The sequence below is a fragment of the Antedon mediterranea genome, chromosome 6 (genome assembly GCF_964355755.1).
Source record: "Antedon mediterranea chromosome 6, ecAntMedi1.1, whole genome shotgun sequence".
In the NCBI taxonomy this organism is placed as follows: domain Eukaryota; kingdom Metazoa; phylum Echinodermata; class Crinoidea; order Comatulida; family Antedonidae; genus Antedon; species Antedon mediterranea.
The window spans coordinates 19377100-19392131 of NC_092675.1; the positions used below are offsets into that span (position 1 = coordinate 19377100).

Below are 15032 nucleotides of genomic sequence, written 5' to 3' on the forward strand. Positions count from 1 at the left end.
AAAAAGAACTAGATCTAAACTCGTCACTTGAGGACGAGTTTGGTTATCCGCCCGCAACAAAACATATCTTGCGCATTCAAGTGCTTTTCAGTTGTGACTTTTCCAAAAAGTAGCCTATTCAAAATTAAAACTGCCCTTTCAGTGTATTAACCAAACAAATCTTTTTATTTAATCGCTTTCCCGTGATGGGATTCGATCCCGGTACCTCTGATACCAAAGTCGGTTGCACTACACATCGAACCATATGAGCACCTGCTGAAGAAAATCCGAAGAAAGAGTCCTCGTTCATTCGGTATGTCGTGAACCCCCTCGATGCAAGTTGATTATTACATATCGAACTTAAATCATAATTTTTACTATGATGAAATCTTCACAAATTTTAAACAGTTACATATTATGAAAGTGCATACTTTCAAGTTTTATATATTAACATGTAAAGAAAAAAGATAAACGTTATGTATATTGTTTTACTCTTTGAATATGTTTATGTTAGTTTGATGATAATTATTTCAAAAATTACATTTAATATGCAAATAATGTAGCTATCAAACACTTTTTAACATTCAAGACTATAATAAATTAGACCTATGATTAATACACTGCAAGAAAATAAAATAAAAAATTGGGGTAACCTTGCATTCTGATGAACTGTTTCATTTTTAAAAGTAAACATATTTTGCAACATTTTCACAATTTGTTGACGTTTTCGTGCGCAACCTGTCATGTTTAACGTGCTCGTAGAACGCCATTTCAAGTTGAAAAGTGAATAAAATAACGGAAAATTGTTAACCGAAGATTTAAAAACACAAATCGTGCAAAAGAAATGTTCATACTTGTTCCATGCGCCGTGCGCGCGTAAAAATGTGCGCACCAGTGGCAATTTTTACAACGCTTAAAATGACCTGAATCGTGCTCTAATTTAATCAGAAATTGATTTGAAGCATTTTAAAATTTCAAACGCCATTTACGCGCGCACTTTCTAATGTTACAAATTGCGGTAGCGTTAAAAAAGTTAACTATTGATGAGAAGCAAACGTGGCTGAAAATGACGTTAACAAATATTCATTTGTTTCGAAGTTATAACCAATTTAAGATTTTCAGAAAATCACGCGTAACTTACGCTACGCGGCTCTGACATCGTCAAAAAGCTTGGCTGGACAACTTCAGTAAAATGTCTAAATGCTGAACAAGTTACAACATATTATGTTTACACGTTGAAGAGAAACAGCGTGCACAAAATAAGAAGAGTAAAATATTTCAAACGCAATTTACGCGAAAACTTTCTAATCTCCAAAAATTTGTTAAACATTCCAAAAGTTAGCCATTGATGTGAAGAAAACGTGGCTGAAAATTTCGTTAAAAAATATTTATCGGTTTCGAAGTTATGACCGATTTCAGATTTTCAGAAAATCGCGCGTAACTTACGCTACGCGGATCTGACATTGTCAAAAAGCTTGGCAGTACATCTTCAGTTAATTGTCTATATGTTGACCAAGTTACAAAATGTTATGTTAACACGTTCAAGAGAAAACGCGTGCACAAAATCTGAGAAAGAAAGAAGAATAATAAAAAAAAAAAAAAGTAACACTACAATAACAAATGCTTATCCGCTTGAGGCGGATAACCAAAAATAAAGATTTGATACAATAACAATAGGTGATCATTTTATTCTAAATGATCACCTAATAATGTTATCAGCACCAACTTGTAGAATGGGTTTTTATAACATGGTTAATTATCCCATGGTTCTTGAAATTGTCACAGATTTTTTTTCCATTTTCAGCCAGTTTTTCTGGTTGCTGGACCAGTGTCAAATTATATAAGTTGATGTTTATGATATTAATAAACAAAAAATAACATTGAGTAATCTCTTGCCAATAAGTAGAACCTGATTTGCAACAAAACATGGTGTAAACTAAATACACAGTAGCTTTTATAGTATTATATCTGAAATGGCATCGATCAAAGAATTGGAAGTGTGTACAAAAATCCACACTTACTTTTTATACGGTAATCATTGACAGATACTTGCTAGCAAAACGCAAACAGTGTATCATGGATACCACACGGGCATGTTAAGCACTTCACCACGCCAAAGAATCTTTCCGAGATGACATCTAATCATTTACTTTTAGTAAAGTGGTTCTGTGTTCATTTATTAATTTGTTCGTTTGCTCTCTTCAAATAGGTTCTTGTACACTTTCAATCACTATCTATATTAGTCATCGATTCAAATGTTTTTGAATATTGTATGATTAATCTTGAAAATTACTTTGGAGAATTTTAAATTAGGTCACATAGCATCAGTAATATAGAGTTTTGGAAAACAAAATCAAAACGATGAAATGTCTTTGAGTAAAAGTTTTTTTTAAAATAAATACGACATACTGTGGAATTCGTAGAGAACTACATGGTGAAGAGACCAATTATCAAACTTGAACATTGCTGTGATTATCAAGTTTAGTAACAGGGTCAAAGTAAATTTAAATAATTTTATTTTTTACATTATGTTTATTTGTTACTTTGTAAAGTGTAAATCATGATATTTGGATATTAGGACAAGTTATTAAGAAATGCTACATAAATGTATTGTTTACCCTTGGGCTGTCCAAATTGTTTTTCTAGAAAGTCTGGGTTTTTTTTTTCAATTTCAACAGTACAGGAACGAATGTGGAACATTAAAACCTTACGAAACGATGGTTTCAGGAGATATTTGACGGTACGTTGGTCTTCCTAATATCAAATAAGTATAGATCTCTGAATTAATCGTCGTCATAAGAATGCTTGAAAAAAAAGGCAACTTAGTCTATTTTACTTCAAGATATTTCGAGAGGGCGACATTCAGTAAAGATGTTCTAATGCCATAGGCCTAAAATATAAAACTATTTCAAACATTCTTGCGAATTTACCCTGAATACCTGTGATGACACTGCATACAAATACCTCAACATAATAAAATAGAAATTGTGCAAGATAGCTAAAATAGACTGTTGAAATAGGGACAGAAAAGTATAAAAATTCCGTACATTTCAAATATTTGAATTAGATTTTTTCCCCCTACATTTTCCGGTGACGAGCTTCTTCGCCGGAAAATGTAGTAAAAAATAAATAATTATCAAACGGAAGCTACTACAGTATGTTATACATTCAAATAAATCAATGAATGAATCAATCATGAATCACAATGATAAGGAATAAATGTAATGTAAATTGAAATAAATTACCAATAAAGCTTTATTTGCTATAACAGTCTTCTTTATAAAAGAAGATATTTATTTAATAATGTTTATTATGGAACGTTTCGTCTTGCTGATTAAATACGTTGTCAATGTTCTTTTAGTATACATTATTTAATTTACGAAAATAAATCATAATGGTACTTTAGATATATACTAGCTTTATTTAATAACGTTGTATTTTATAGGACTATTTTCTAAAACCATAAGCACATAATATGGTTTTAACTTGAAAACTGATACGCCATGGATAATGTATAGTAAATTTGATGATCGTTAAATCACGAAGGAAATAGCTGTTGCATGCTTAACTGTCAACCGCATTGGTAAAATCAATTTAAGATTTATCAATCGTCGCATCAAATATAACATGTCCATGCCTACTTTGTATAATTGCAGCTAACTTATTCCTCTATCTGAAAACAGCGTTCCGCTTTAAACTGATTGTTCAAATCACCGCAGGTAACTATACAGATATCATGTTCGAAACAGAGCTTAATCAGACTTTTAACAAAAATTGACCGGGTTTAAAGTGAAAATGTACGCAAACGAAAAAAAAAAAATTATAGTATATAGAATGTTCATATTATGTGAGTGATTGAAGAGTGGATTGGTTACTTTGTATATGCCAATCTATTGGCTATTGATTACTATATGGAATAAGAAGAACTAATATTATCGTGTAATATTATTTAATGTGATTCGAAGTCACTGACCAAAGCATGATTCACAATAAATCTGATGGAGATTGAGGTGGTGTGAAATCGTTACACACATAGATGGACATATCTAACGATTCTCCCTCGGTTGTTTATTAGCTATGGTAAATGAGGGATGTTACACAAGTAGGCTAATTAGAGAACGTACATGGCCTATATAGACTGTAACTTTATAATCTACATTACGTTACGGTTAGAAAGTTCATCTATACACAGGCCTATAATTATCATCACGTCTTCTTGGCTCAATATTACACCAAATGTAGAGTGGTAAGTGACGTTTAGCCGTAGGTCAATAAGCATTATTTAAAAAAAACATTATAAAACACTCAGCATACGAATAAACTATTTCACATGCTATTCCGTATACAAAAATAGGAAATAGTAAGCGACTTCGTTCATCATTTTGATGGCAACCCTTAGTTTTATGCCCTGCGATCTTAACTACGTCATGTTAAATCTTACTGCTGCTATTTTATCTATCTTTGTTTCTCTAGGCCCAGCTGTTTTACAGAAGATTAATCAGTCATTATGTGGATTCAATCATTTGTCCCACCCCCTTTCCGTCCCCTTGAGTACAGTAGTATCCTAATTCTGTCCATCATCTTATGTTTAGTGTGAACTAGTATTGACTCTCTCGTACAGAAGATAGATAAAAAATGAAGGTGAAGATAACAATATAAACAATTAAGATGATGAAGAAAGTGAAGACGAACACAAAGAGAAACAATAGATAAGGGAAGAAATGAAGATAAACATAAATTAAAATGAAAAAGAACATGAAAGAAAAAATGAAAGAAAAACAAAGAATAGATTTAAGAAGAGTATACATCAATATGAAGTAAGGTGAGAATATAAAAGGAATCAGGGATGGAAATGAAGATATTAATTTAAAATAAAGAAAATAAAGAAGAATAAATTGAAGAATAGATTGAAGAAAATTAAGTTAAGATGCAAAAGAAGCTCGAGGTTGTTGGATCATCAACAAAAAATGTTACCAAATACAAAATAGTTATCAAGATGAACTTTTTCACCAATAAAGAAAATAAACAATAACAAAATGAACGTGAAATTGAAGTGAAGATAAATTGAACATGAAGGCGAAGCAATAAAGAATATTAAAAGTGAAGAAAATGAATGAAAAAAACCTTTATTGCGTTTCTTACATTTTTTGAGATGAAGACGATTAATAAAATGTAAAAGAAGTCTATAAGACACACAACAAATTGATGAAGATGAATTAGGAACATAAAAATAGTTGATGAGACAGGAACAGGGTATAGGAAATGAAATTGAAGATAAAGAAAATGAAAATTAAATTATGCCAATAAAGAAGATGAAATTACAAATGTAAACATATTGATTAGTATATTGGTAATTATGATAATAATGACGATTTAGAAAATAACTGTGACTCTTCTTATTAGTTTTACAGGACCTGGTTAATAATCTGTTAAGAATTCAACAGAAATTATGATATCATGGGACGTTGCAAGAGGTCTCTAGTTTATGATTATCGACACAACATCTATTAGCATTTTGACAGTTGTTTTCCAATGCTATGACTCAAATAGTAAAGTATGTCGGCTGTCAAACACTGCAGTATACAATCACTTTTCTCTTTCTGTATTATTATATTTTAAAGAAATAATGAAGAATTTGTAACTTCGCTATGCACACAGAACTTATAAACATATTTAAACAACTTTCCCAATCGATGGGTACCAATTTGTTTTCTCTTGATTTTATGTATTAACGGATTATTGTTTTGTATAAAAGTTATAGCATTTATGAAAAGTTATTCGTAATGGTTTTGTGCTTTAATTGTTAAAAAATCACTGTATACTGTTATATGTATAGAAAACCTTTCTTGCTGTTCGATGGCGGATGATCCGCCAATTACACACGATGCCGTGCTCCAGTATCACTGGAGGGCTCTATAAAATAGAAAATAACAATAAGTGTGAGTAAAATGTGATAATAAGGCTAATTGTCAATGACGATTCTCTTCTCTATTTTGAATGAAAGCATTACATAAAAACGAAATATAAATACCAAATGTCATCAATTGATAGATAGTTGTAAAGTATTTGTTAGGTTATGGGTTTACGAGGTTAAAAAGTACAGATGCTTAGAGATTCAATTTGTGTTTGCTTGATAAATGTTCACTTGATGATCCATTATACTGATTACCTTAGGGTATATCACGTGTCGGTCTGAAATTCATATTAGTGAGGGATAACAAAAGTACACACAACAAGGCGGTGAACGATAGTGATGTATGTTAATGGTGTTATGGAAGCAAATCAGTATTAATTCTGAATTAACGCATATTACGTTAAATATGACTGTATCATTAAAGCAATTGCCAGAGGTATCAGAAAATAAAACAACAAGCTAGTGGTAGGATTTACTACGGATCTATCGATGTTGTAGGTGTATGGGATGACACATTATAAACACATAAAAAAATATCTAAAAAATGATATGCATGATGATGTATTTACCGTAATGGTGTAAAATAAAATACAGGAGGCTGTTAAGCTTTGCCTACTAGCAAACGTTAGTTTTGCCAACTTGGTCAAGGAAAGACATTCTAGTGTAGACAAATTTAGTGTTGACAAAATTCGACTATAACTCCAGAAAACTACTACAGTAGTTTGTAGAAGTTGCTGAGGTACGGTTTGTAAATCATTTCAGCCGTTGTGGTTATGTGATCCTCATGCAGAAAGACAACCTCCAGTGCGTCAGAGACTGTATAGTTTTAATAAAGAACTTCTCCAAACAGATACGGAGTTTGCAAACAATTGGTTAAAAGATTGGAAAATACAATTTCTATGTATATGGTTTGAGCATGGAGGAATTCTAAATAATTTCTCCATGGTGGTTTGAGTAAGTTCTGAAAACATCGCTGTTGTCTGTGTACGTACACGAAGTTAACTTGTCGCGCGCGTGCTTCACAATTATGATTGGCTAACTGGATATACAAATCATATCAAACATCAAACGAAGACTGGTGATCTACACAAGTGCGGAAAATCGATGTTTTGCTCTACTAACTTACTAAATACTAAACTATTATTTGAAGAAATGTTTCTAGAAGTATTTGGTTAAATTAGTATTAGAACTTCTGAGCTGAAACTTGATTTATCTTTGGATTTATGTGAAGTTTATTACATATTACACGATCAATTCAACAAAGGATTTCGTCGTATACAACGTCACACAGCGCGCGAACGCAGAGACTGGTAAGCTCACGCGTGTAAAATGTTAACACGTGCTGCCGAGCAACTATGAAACAAAACATTCGTACGCGCCAGAGGGTATAAAACCCGAATGTTTGCAGAGTTTTTGCAGAAACAAGATTTAATTATTTTCTAAATCACTAAAATGAATTTATAATTGATTTTGCTTTAGGCCTATAAACAAAAGCAAAGGATGAAAATCTTTTTTGCGTTTCTTGTTTTTATTTTGCTTTCACTTACTTTGATGACATCTGCTAAGAAAATAAATGGGATCGTTGATTCGACCGAGGTAGGCTATGATGATTCCTTCTTTGTATCTTTGGACTTACCTTAGCCTAGGACTAGATCTGCTGTGTATGATAATTAAAGAGCATAGACCCAGGTATAATTTTGCCGAAGCATAACGCAAATGCATTTTTGTAACTTGTGTTTTCTAGGACTTTGTTTTTCTTACCCGATTTGTCTTCCAACCAGACGAATATGGTGAAATGGACTATACATTCACCTACCCAGCGGTAATACATTCTGTATATTATATTATTTTTAAGTTTTACAATTTAGTGTTGTGTAATCCATTTTAATTTAATAATCCATGTATAAATTACAATACTTTTTTATATTCAGACTGAATGCTGCTATCAAATGCTGATTTTTAATGACGAACCTGGACAATGGCCTTTCGTGCGAGAGCATGAAAATGAACTGGTAAAGTAATTTCTTCGTTGAAAGAAGTATTTTATTGGTATCCCAAAAACAGTATATTATTATTTGAATTTCTAGTTTTGCTTAACATAAGACTATTGTTCAGTTATCTAACTTGATACTGACTTTAATGATTGTAAGTTGTTATTATCATCAATAGATGTTAACATTACAATCCTGATATTTATTCGCAGAATTGCCTTGAAAGAAAGGAATTGATTCCAAGCTACTACAACGGAAAGGTTACGCTGAGTACGTCACAGAACTGTGAACTAAGGATGAATAACAACACACGACAAGAGGTACCAGTGTAAAATAGAATATGTGTTTAAAAGTAAAATCAACTTGGTATAGTCTATACACAAACTCGGATCAAGAAAATACTAATAGTAATACAATCATTGAATTTAGTGAAATCCTCCAATAATACACTAGGCCTACTTATATAGTTAAAGATGTCACTTTCGTCTCTACACTGTAGTTGATACCAAGTAAAATCGCATGAGTAATGTGCAACAAATTAAACATTAAGCTAACTATTAGTAATATAAAAAATGTAATAATTAACTAAGAATGCATAATTATTATGACCTCTGTAGGAGTTTTTCTGTCACGGAAAACGTCATTTTGACGTAATTGATGAACGTTGGTGGTACATTGTAATTGCAAATTGTGGTGGTGACGGAATTAAAGACTTCAAATACAATATCCATCTCATAAACGGTAAAACGGCTTTCGACAACGAGTTTTCAGCGGATGAGCGCTGTAAGTATTAATGTGATTAAATATCACTGACTTTAAAAATAACTCAAAAGTTGACCAACTTTATTGGTATTGAGGTGGATCTAATACCTAAACTCTATATTTCAACAGACATTCTGCAAACTGATATAGCTTTTCTTGTTCTGTACTTCGTAGTCTGTTTTTGGCTTTGTTATTATAGAAGTAAGTATAATAGTGTTTCTGTGATATTAAATTTATCCTTTACTTTAATTGGGATGTAAGCCTAAAGATTACATTCAAAATGGTTACCTTATTAGAGAATGTTGTTTACTTTTTAAAAATAATAATAATAATATTAATAATAATAAATAATAATAATATTTATAGAGTTTATGATCCAGCGACGCATGTTCAACCTCACCTATCGACTCTTTTGCTACTCTTGCTGTCTGCAAACGATAAGTCTTCTATTCCAAACATCGGCTTTAGCAAAATATGCCACTAATGGCGTCGGATTAGAAGGTTTACGAACATTTGGTAAGATTGATAATAAATGGTAAAAAGATTGATAGCGGTTTAAAACGATTGATAATGGTATATAAAGATTTATAATGGTATAATAGAAAGATAATGGTTTATAAAGATTGATAATGGTATATAAATATTGGTAATGGTAATTATTATATAAAGACAGATAATGGTATATATAAAGATTGATAACGGTATATAACAATGATAATGGTATATTATAGAAAACTGTAAATATCGTTAAAAAGTAGGCAACACCTGAAGTCTTTTATTTCAATATCTACTCTATTATTTTTCAGGCGAAATTATTTCATCAACTTCAATTCTCCTCTTTGTCCTTCTGCTCATCTTGATTGCTAAGGGATACACAGTCACTCGGTAAGACAATTTAGAAGTCTACCTATTAAAGATAATCTAAATGTAGTTTAAATGTTCAATGAGCAACGACTTCCGAAACTAAAATGGTCTTTGTGAAAACTATTTCCAATTCCCTTATTTTTTTACTTTCTTATTAAGTGCTCGATTGAGACCAACGACTAACCTTAAAATAACAGTCTTCACCTGCTTTTACTTCTTTGCTTATTTCGGACTTTACGCCATCCAAGAATTAACCTTTGACCCAAGGGATGTAGTAAATAAGTACGATTCTGTTGCCGCATTTGGAATCATCATCATGCAGTTCATTGGTTAGTTTTACATAATTATTATTATGGTACATAAATCTGAGTTTAAGAAAATATTAACTAAAATAAGGAAAGAAAAACAAGATAGAAAAAAAAAGTAATTCAGCGGGAAAAAAACAGAATCAAAAGAGAACACTTATAACGTTATTTGAATGCTTTATTTTAGGATTGGGTTGGATGTATTATGCCTGTTTCTTCACTATTAAACACAACCGAAACAAGACTCTATTCTACCTTATGTTCCTTGTGACATTTTCATGTTGGTTTTTAATAACACCTATTACCATTTGGACATCAAACAGATTTATTGCAAAGTGGAAGAGGTAGAAATTGGATTATTTACAATTATTTGTTTGTTTTGTTTCTCTAATCTTATAGAATTTATAAGAAGTTGTCCATAAATTATATTATTACAAAACACGTTCTTCTTGTTCAAGTAATTAAATCGTTTGTTTTCTTAAATAAGTTGATTAAACTTGTTGTATTCCTTCAGAGCAAAAATCGTCAATGGGCTTGAACTGACTACTTTGTTTTATGGTCACCTGATTTTCCTTATCCTAACTCGACCTGCCGCCGCTAACGTGTTTTTCCCATTTCACCTCACTACAAACACTGTAAGAAATGTATTAATTAATTTGTTATAGAACAAATATCACCAGAAAATAGAAATATTATAATTTAATAAAGATAATATATTCAGCTGTTCTTATCTACAGCAGCTGTACCAAACATGATTAAACTTATTCTTTTTCTTTATCATGCAAGCAACAATGTATGTTTTGTAAAATAAAAATAGGTTGATATCTCGGGAAATACTGATGACGAAGACTCAGCAACGACTGAACCACCAGTGTACTCATCTCTCTTCGGAATTGGTTCATCGGGAGCTAAATATGTAAGTACAGTAAAAGAATGTTGTAATTGGAATAGTATACAGAAAAAAGATGAGTGGAAAAGTGTGTAAAACATCCAAACTTTCTTTACACTTAGGCAGTTAAAAACGAAAAGAAAAAAACGACCTTTGACCCAATCATTAGCAGTACTATTGAAGAGGTTAGTAATTATTAGGGAAAGATAAATCCATCTAACCATTGTTTGGAAGGAATCATGCACGAAGCAAAACAAACGAAAAGCTCTCTCTATACTATCAAACTTATGTACCATTATGGACATGATGTCATATCACTACCATATTTGGGCAAATCATAATAATTGTCAAACTAGTTTGATAGTGTAGACTGAGTTTTAGAAAATAGTTGGTGCTTCTTTTCTTTTTAAACTATAATTTAATTATAATTAGAATTTAATGCAACAATATTGTTGTTACAGGATGATGAGCGCAGCAACCCACCTCCTCCATCTGAAACAGTAAAACTGAGCATAGATGCTAAAGATGCAAGCGCTTTACCAAAAGGCCGATATATTATTGTGAAAGCTTATGTGGAGGAGAATTAATAAAGTCATTTTACAGAAAACGTTATATACCGAATTATTAGTACAATAGTATTACGTACTAGATCATGCTTAAGATTCCTAGCATGGTGGATCAAATATGTTGTGATCTTTTTGAAAAAGTTCAGAGAAATCGGAATATTAAACTTGGACTGGTTTACGACACCTGCTGATGGCGCGCTACACAAATCATTAACGTGGATAAATGTTTTGCCGCTAGTTTGATTTTAAGTCCATTTACTTTACTAAAAGGTTAATATATAAAGGCCATTTAGTCCGATTAAAATGTAAACATTATGTTAACATTGTTTAAAATTAGAAATTATTATTACAATATCTGGTTGTATACGGTATATCGGCAATATTTATGTTTTACCTCCTTGTTTTGTCGTGGGCTACTGCCTGTAAAGGGTGATAGGAAAATGCTTGTTCTCATGGTCACTCTCATCAATATCTAAATCTAAACCAATAGTAAATTATTTTATCATTCATTTTGATTATAAATTGATACTGTATGGGATAGTGGATTATGGATATCATGACGTGACTTTCTACAGTGACCCTTGGTCTTTGTTCACACATTTAAAGGTTCGACTTTAAATATAAAACTGTATCAATCAAAACAATAAACGTACAGAAAAATATAGAATGGAGTAATAACAGAAATGAAAAGGACAATAATGCATGTGCGTGTGAATTGACTGTAAAACGATTAATGACAAAGTATCATCACATCCCAGATATACCATCAATTTCCATACATCAATCAGTAAGAAACCCGATCAAATCATAAAATTATAAATAACGTGTTGCTGATATTATTGTTTTTACATAGGTACCGTACTTACTATTAATTTAGGATGCATAGAAATATACATTATTTCTAGTTTCGGTTCCTTTCATCTTTACCTTGTGTCGATATTTTGCTCCGGGCTTATTTTTCTCTGCTCCTCTATAATCACTTGGCATTGTCTAAGTTACTATTATATATATTATTTTGTTATTGCCTCTATTCAAAAGTATTACTCATCGATTTATTTTTTGACGTCTGCTTGTCTATAATAGTAAACGTTTTATCTCCAGACTGACTGAAATTATATGACGAATCAAAATTGATTTCTTAAATAACAACATTAAATTTCAATTTTCATACAAATAAAAAAGTTAATTTGAATGAATGAGAAAGAAAATAGGAAATACGATTTGGAAAGTTCGAAAAAAAATGAAAGAAGATAGCAGATTATCGGACGGTATCATGTCTAGCGAGAATAAACAGCCCTTAGTATCGTGTCAGCAGACAGCAATCGGCCTAACTATAGAAAAGGTTATTGTGTAGTTCAATTCATTTATTCATCAGTGGAAAATTACTTCCATTTATTGTCATTCATATAAAACATACATGAAATTATGTTTTCTCTGAGATATACAAAATCAGATAAAAACAATTATTAGTGAAGTGTCACATCACTCTCGCACGGTATACTGACAATCATTCAGTGCCCGAACGGCAGCTGGATAAAAGCTGTTAAGAAACCTATTTGTACGAGAGATGATGGCAGCGAGCGAACATCGTCATCGTCTAAATCATGATAATTTTTATTGTTCATTTCCGGATAGGCGGCGGCATTCATATATATACACGTGTTTTCGTCAGGAACAGATATCATCATAACCTTAATTACTAACATCGTCAAAATCTGTATCATCATCATAATCATCATCAACATCATCATCATCATCATCATCATCATCATCATCATAATGATTGGATATTATAAGGGTCGTGGTCATTGTTGAGCGACACTTCTCGTATATAAATCGCCAGGATTCGAAAGGGTTCCACAAAAATGTTCAAATAATTATAAGAATATAGGCCTACACATTTACCTAAAAACCATTCAGATAATAATCTATATATAAATTTACGTAAGGGCAAAAATCGGTAAATCGTGCGTTATTTCTAGAATGTTTACTCGATGGTATATAAAGTTGGTTCGTACTTTCGGTACTGATTTTAACCACCTGATGTAACCCTGTTTACTAATTAAATTGAGTTCGATTATTAGTTATTGACGATTAAAACGAATTTAGGTTCAACGATTTGCCCCAAATAGGGGTGTTTTCCGATCGTGGTATACACTGTCTAATGGATGTCAATTTGAAAAATACCCGCACACAATAATACGAGGACACTTCGCATTTTCCTATCTCCTCCTACGATAATTGTTTTTAATAGCTGAAAACCGGTTGAACAGTTCGAGTACAGCATCATAATGTTGAAGACGGGCCAATTTTCTTTAAAAAATGCTATTTTGATACATGTAATATACGTTTTTACAAATATATTGATTTGTGATGAATGGAACATTCCAAATTATTTGGTTTAACCATAGAGGTATAGATTTAGATTTATGGGCCCCCTTGGAGAATAAACATAAATAGTATTGCAATGCTGTACAATACTGTTAAGGTATTAACCACTTTTGATCGCAATTTGAATCGCAAATTTCTTACTGTGAGTGTTGGTACTGTTAGATATAATATAAACAAATATAAAAATAAACTTTATTACTGTGAGTGTGGGTAGGCCCTACTGTTAGATTATAAACATATAATATACAAATAAATAAACGTTATTACTGACAGTTGCTTCTCAACGTTTGTATTAATTAATAATTTAAAAATATATAAACGTACGTAGTTTATGACGTTTGAATATGCCAGTATACATTTTCTTAAAATGTTTTCTTCTGTCGTTCTGTCAATTTGAAATAAGCTCAGAACAAACGCGTTACTTTATAGCTGACTGCAAACACCTTATTTTCAATTTGCTACGAGTGTAATTGTTAATTACAACATCATTTTATGACTATGTGAAATCATCTGAAACAACACACAATTACAAACTCAAATTACCATACACGTAACGAAAACATTTCCCGACACCACACAAATTACGGTGAAAATGCACAATGTACCTTAATTTGATTGGGCGACCATTCTAACGCCTTCACAAGATAACAATGAATAAAAGAGACTATAATATTGTAATGAAAACATATTTAATCATAATAATAACTAACCTTATGAAAGAGAGACCTATATAATTTAACCTCAAATCGTTAGATAATTAGTATAACAAGTTTAAGGTCGAAGAAGACGTCGCATCTACCTCATTTATATCATGCACCAACGTTTGTAAAATTCGCCACAAAACATACCTTCAATTGAAGTATAATCATTATAACCTAAGAACCTAATGTAACAACAAATATAACAAAATAATTTATGAAAAATTGGAATTTTAAATTGTATACGACTATCTCTAATGATATCATGGTTGTTGGTTAATCTATTTGATAACAGAGGTTTGTTGAAGTTTGTGCTACTTGTAAAAAACAAGGCCATACACATGGCTGCATTCGCGTGCGCAAATTTGAGTTAGTGTTTACCGACCGACCAACCGACCGACATAATCAGCTATAGAGAGCGTTTGCACGTGACTAAAATAGGTTTGTTTGTTAACATGTTTGAGTTAACATTTGTTTAAACTTAGGGGTATTAAGACGGACACGTTTGTAAGCCGGCATTCTTGTCTAAAAAGCCTCTTAACCAGGATAGCAATATTACACAAAAATTGATATTGTTTTCAAAGAAGTTACTGTGAGGAGGCGTGCGAGCATTTTAAATGTTTAAAGATTCGGTATTGCTGCTTACTGTTGAGAAAGATGACAACAACGTGTA

The 15032-nt window shown here is 31.6% G+C and overlaps 1 protein-coding gene across 1 annotated transcript; it reads left to right on the plus strand.

Annotated features, from left to right (window-relative positions):
- The first annotated feature begins 7292 nt into the window (after nucleotides 1–7292).
- On the plus strand, nucleotides 7293–11479 carry LOC140052123 (transmembrane protein 145-like). The gene is made up of 14 exons (XM_072097545.1): nucleotides 7293–7489; nucleotides 7638–7715; nucleotides 7825–7905; nucleotides 8097–8204; nucleotides 8502–8667; nucleotides 8776–8847; nucleotides 9013–9162; nucleotides 9453–9531; nucleotides 9670–9839; nucleotides 10003–10159; nucleotides 10330–10450; nucleotides 10633–10731; nucleotides 10827–10889; nucleotides 11166–11479. The coding sequence occupies exons 1-14, from the start codon at nucleotides 7394–7396 to the stop codon at nucleotides 11289–11291; spliced, it is 1566 nt and encodes a 521-aa protein (XP_071953646.1). The 5' UTR covers nucleotides 7293–7393; the 3' UTR covers nucleotides 11292–11479.
- The last annotated feature ends 3553 nt before the right edge of the window (nucleotides 11480–15032 follow it).